At 40.8% G+C, this 5,242-nt stretch overlaps 1 protein-coding gene across 1 annotated transcript; it reads right to left on the minus strand.

Annotated features, from left to right (window-relative positions):
* Positions 1-787: 787 nt before the first annotated feature.
* Scgb2a2 (secretoglobin family 2A member 2) lies at positions 788-4,991 on the minus strand. The gene is made up of 3 exons (XM_051192154.1): positions 4,836-4,991; positions 3,066-3,253; positions 788-847 (listed from the first exon to the last, which is right to left on the minus strand). The coding sequence occupies exons 1-3, from the start codon at positions 4,891-4,893 to the stop codon at positions 788-790; spliced, it is 306 nt and encodes a 101-aa protein (XP_051048111.1). The 5' UTR covers positions 4,894-4,991.
* Positions 4,992-5,242: the final 251 nt, after the last annotated feature.

Raw genomic sequence — 5,242 nt, forward strand, 5'->3', positions numbered from 1 at the left:
TGAACTGTGTTACAATAAATCTTGTCTCCCTTAGGCTGTATTTTCAGTCAGGATATTTTATCACATCAGTGGCAATGAATGTGGGACAGGCACGTCGGCAGATATTTATGTAGAATGGCATTGTATTCCTAAAATCCTTCTCAATGTATTCCTTACTGGTGTATAGAAACACTTCTGGTTTTTGTGTGTTCTGTTTCACATTCTGATGCTTTTCTAATAGAGTGTCCCTGGTGTATGAGTTTTCTCATAGAGGCTGTCTTAATTATTGGAACATATTATTTTCAAACAGGGAAAACTTGATTTATTCCTGTGTTATTTGTAGTGTACTTCTTTGATGCTGTTTTTCCTGGCTGAACATTCAGGCAACTGTAGTTAGGGAAGGATGGGTTTATCTGGTTTGATGTTCAGAGTGATGGAGTCCATCTCATCAGGGAAGGGATGGTGACAGGCAAGGATGACACAGCAGCAGGGACAGGAAGCTGACTGAGCACATTTTCATCCACCTGCATGAATCAGAGAAGGGAACTATGATGTGGGACCAGGCTTTAAAACCTTAAATCCTCTCTGAGTGATGTCTTTCTTCCAGCAATGCTCCATCTTCTAAAGTAGCCGCTCTCAACCTATGGGTCGTCATGACCGCGTTCACAGGGATCGCATATCAGATATCTTGCATAACAGATATTTACAACTCAGAACAGTAGCAAAATTACAGTTATGAAGTAGCAACAAAAATAATTTTATGGTTGGGGGCTACCACAACATGAGGAGCTGTGTTAGGACTGCAGCATTAGGAGGTGAAGGACCACTGTCCTAAAGTTTCCATGGCCTTCACAAATGTCTCCACAAACTGGGGACCAAGCGTTCACATACACAAGCCCATGGGAGACATTTCTGACACTCAGTCCCCACAGGCCCCAGTACAAGACTCAGGAGACAGACACACTTCCCTCCTTCCTCGTTATCAGAGGAGACAGGTTACTTTCCTGTAAGGTCCTGCTTGTTTTTATTTTATTAGGTTTGACATAAGAAACATTTATTATGGTTGTCATTGTCGTCTCAGATTGATTTCTGTCTTCATCAGGACAACTCACCATTAATGGAAGTATCTTAAAAACAAAACACACCCTAAAATAAAGAAAGGAACAAACCCTCTGAGTGTTGTCAAAGCCCTTTTCCGTATATGCGATGATCATATGATCTCTGCCCTGAACCTGAGTGGCATACGCAGGACTGTCTTTGTTTCCTAGTTCTAATAGACACAAAGTCCTGGTGGCCACAAGGCTGAGATCACATCCTGGCCTCAGACCCCAGCAGGGTGGTGTCTTGGATGATGAATAGAGGCAGTGGTAAGAAAGCAGCCAGAGCACTTCTCCAGAGAGGGGACTCATGAATGGCGAGGGAGAGACAATTTCCTGCCTTAGTTTCCCTTTAAGGCTGTACGGGAGGCTGCTGTGGGTATGTGTCCTAGAGTGGAGGCTAGCAGGCCTCTTAAGTCCCCAGTTTTAAAAGATCACAAAAGGATTATTGGTATTTGCAATTAATTTAATGAAGTAGAAAGAAATGCCTTTGGGACTCCAACAATTATCTTGCACTTTATAGACAGAAAGATACAATCAAGGAAGAAAAGTTGTGATCTGTGGTATCAGCTGCTGGCTTATGATCCAAAGGTCTCGTGGAAGGTTGTGACTATACACACTCTGGACTGTCGTATATGGCTTGCTGAAAAAGAAATGAGGAAGTGACTTAAATTTTGAACTTTGACTGGAGAGCCCAATATTGAAAAGAAAAAATTCTTTTACAAAGTGTTCAATCACTATTAAATATCCCAGAAAAGCCCCAGAGAAATACCTGATTAGGTACATGAGTTCTGTCATTTAAGAGACAAGGAGTCATGAAAACAACAGCAGTAAGAAAAGCCAAAGGATTCTGGATTTTTCTTCAGACTCCCCTTGATTTCCTTTCCCCTCTAATTTCCAAACCCCTGACTGTTTCCATAGCAACACATTCTATGTCCATCTAAAGCTAGAAGCACCTGTGGCTGAAGGTGTTTGATGAACTGCTCTGCTATTATTCTCTAAATATTTGCACAATTGAATCCTTGCTTAAGACAAAGAGAGTGTCTTTTGAAAATTCTGCAATGTCTGAAAAAAATGAGACATATTAGAACCAAATAGAGAATCCTCCACCAGAACTGTTAGGCCTCATGCATTACTGTGATTTTAGTTAAATCTGAGCATATTCCTAAGATTTGACACATGTAGGATGCTTGAAAGGGAACAGGGACACTTTAGATAAATTCTTGCAACTACATTTTTATACTTGAAAAGATTATATTTATATTGTATTATATTTATTAAAGGTTTTATTTTTATTTATTACATATACATTATTCTGCTTACATGTACCCAGCTGGTCAGAAGAGGACACCAGATCTCACTATAGATGGCTGTGAGCCACCATGTGGGTCCTGGGAATTGAACTCAGGACCTCTGGAAGAGCAGTCAGTGCTCTTAACCTCTGAGCCATATCTTCAGTCTTACTTTTTTATTAAGAGACCATTAGTCATGATGTTATTTAAAACTCTGATCTCCACTTTTCCTTTATTGGTGTGAAATGAAAAGGTCCATGATCACTGACACAAAGCAGGGCTTCCTGAGAATCAGTGTGTTTTTCTTTCACTAAGGAATTTGAGGGATTTCTCTGTGTCATGCCTTGCTTATGTGTGTGTGCGTGCACCCGTGATTGTGTGACTTGGAAGCAATGGATAAGAGAGTGATCTCTGGATGATCTCCTTATTTTTTTGTGTTTTTCTTTCATTATTTTAATCCTCAGAACAAGAATATCAACTGTGTCTTTCAATGGCTTTCTTGAACAGAATGTCACCACTAAATCGAATTATAACATTCAATAATAGTACACAGACAGTTTTGCTTTGACCTTGTTAGCCACGATATTGGAACCTGGTTTTTCATTAGTGGAACTATATATACATATGTCTGTACATATAGTTACATAATGCAAATACATATAGTTGGATAATGCAAAAAAGGAAAGTCGATAATTACCACCATCACGTTAACATTGGCCAGAGTCTCTTCAGACTGATCTAGAAAACATTGCTTGAACTTATCCACAGCATGTGTGTCATAAGGAAGAGTTGTATATGACTTGATCATATTGTGATATTCTTCCAGAGACACGGACGGGTCAACTGTCTGTGCAATAGCATCGTCCATTGCATTGCAGCCAGAACCTGGAAAAACATGGCATTCATCACTGGAGGTTAGAACTCGTCAGAGGCTACCTCTCATGACAATCGTCTCCTTGAGTCCAAGTAGAGACACAGATTAGCCATCGTGGTGGAGCACTGCCAAATCTGGGAGAGAAAATGCAGGCTGTGAGATTCCGCTTAGAAACTGCAGACTCTGCCCCTGACATCCCAGCACAAAGAAGCCAAACCTCATATAACCTTCCTGACAAGGACACTGAATAGATCACAGGCCGTAGTGATGGACACGGTAAGCATTTTGGGTCTTTGATTAGTCAAAGCCTGACATATTACTATTTTGAGAGCATCATGGAGTATGATCAAATATCCTGTACCTATCCCTTCTAGAATATTGTCCACTTTGCTCTATTAACTCTAGCATCTGCATCACAAAGCATCTTCAACAGAAACTCTAGTACTTGTAGTGGCCCAATGCAGAAAATGGATGCAGACTGCAAGACTCCATCATGTCTTGAAAACTTGACCCCAACAAGTCAACAAGGGGAGTCAACCCTCACACAACCTTTGTCAGCAAAGACAGGCAAGAAACAAGAAACCTAGCTGGGTGGTGCATGCCTTTACTCCCAGCACTTGGGGCACAGAGACAGGGCGATCTCTGTGAGTTTGAGGCCAGACTGCTCTACAAAACTACAGAGAAACCTTGTCTTGAAAACAAAACAAAAACCAATAAACAAACAAAAATGGAGAAGCTTTGTTTTGATGGGATACATCGAACAGCTGTGTCTTTTTCTTCTAGCCACGATGCATCTCATTTCTGTGTCGTGAACCCCATGAAATACTTTAAAATAGTTTATAAATATTATCCATTGTCACCACTAATTCTATCATCTGTGTCAACATAAATTCTTGTACTCAATGTGATGTCATTTGTTCAACCATTGGAAGAGAAGGAGGCCAGGAAGTAAGTTCAAACTAACTAGGTTTATCCTAAGCATAAGGCTAACCCTGATTTTCCTATCAAATTAACTGAGAACTCCACCTTCTTGTTATTTTGCTTCAACCTCTCAGATAAGTGAAGTAGGTAACATAAACAATACAAACCATACAAAGTGTATTGCACAGGTAACATGTTTGTAGACTTCATTCTCAGGGATGAAGCTTCACTTCTGTCATTACTTCAAGTGGGACTAGGAAGTGGCCCAGTGTCACATGATGCAGTTTAAGAAGTAAGTCTTTCCACAGTTAAAGAGATTCATAAGTACAATTTTAAGGAAACCTATTTAGGTCCAGTGTCATTTATATCTTCCCCATTTCCTGTAAAATAATCTCATATGCAAATCCAAAGGCCTGTCATGGATATCAGGAGAACTGTTACTACCATGGGACCTACTGCATAGTAATGACACATGCCATGCAGCCCCAGCAATGGGGCAAAGCCACATCAGTGATACTTCTGTGATTATCTGAACTAGTATTGAGTTTTGGGTCTATTGCATTAGATACTTTGCACCACTGTTGACATGTTCTGGCTCAGGTGCTAGGACTTTTCCTGTAGAACAGAAACAATGTGTGGTCCAAAAACAGCCCACCCTTCCACAGAACTCACCACTGGCATAGCAGCAAGCGGGGATGGCGGCCAGCAAGAAGACCATCACCAACTTCATGTTGAGGCAGCTCTTGTGGGTTGGTCTTTGGTACAAGACGGAGCTCAGGGAATGTTCTGGAGTTGAGACCTCAGTGTTCCTCTATTTATTTCTTGGGCAGCTACCTTAGTGTCACCCAGGAAACAAGAACGCAAGTCATGAGAGCAATGTGGCATTGTACCAGACAACACGAGAGAACACGAAACAGAGCCAAAGAGGCCCATGATTTGTTTGTACAAAACAAGGAAACAAATGATTAAGAACTAGACTCTGAGAAGTAAAGTATGGCATATGACAGTTGGTGACCTATCCCCAAGTGCTTCCAAAAATAATGGAGATTGCAGCTCTATAGTTTGATCTTTAAAAAGAT

The sequence above is a fragment of the Phodopus roborovskii genome, unplaced genomic scaffold (genome assembly GCF_943737965.1).
Source record: "Phodopus roborovskii unplaced genomic scaffold, PHOROB, whole genome shotgun sequence".
Lineage (NCBI taxonomy): Eukaryota > Metazoa > Chordata > Mammalia > Rodentia > Cricetidae > Phodopus > Phodopus roborovskii.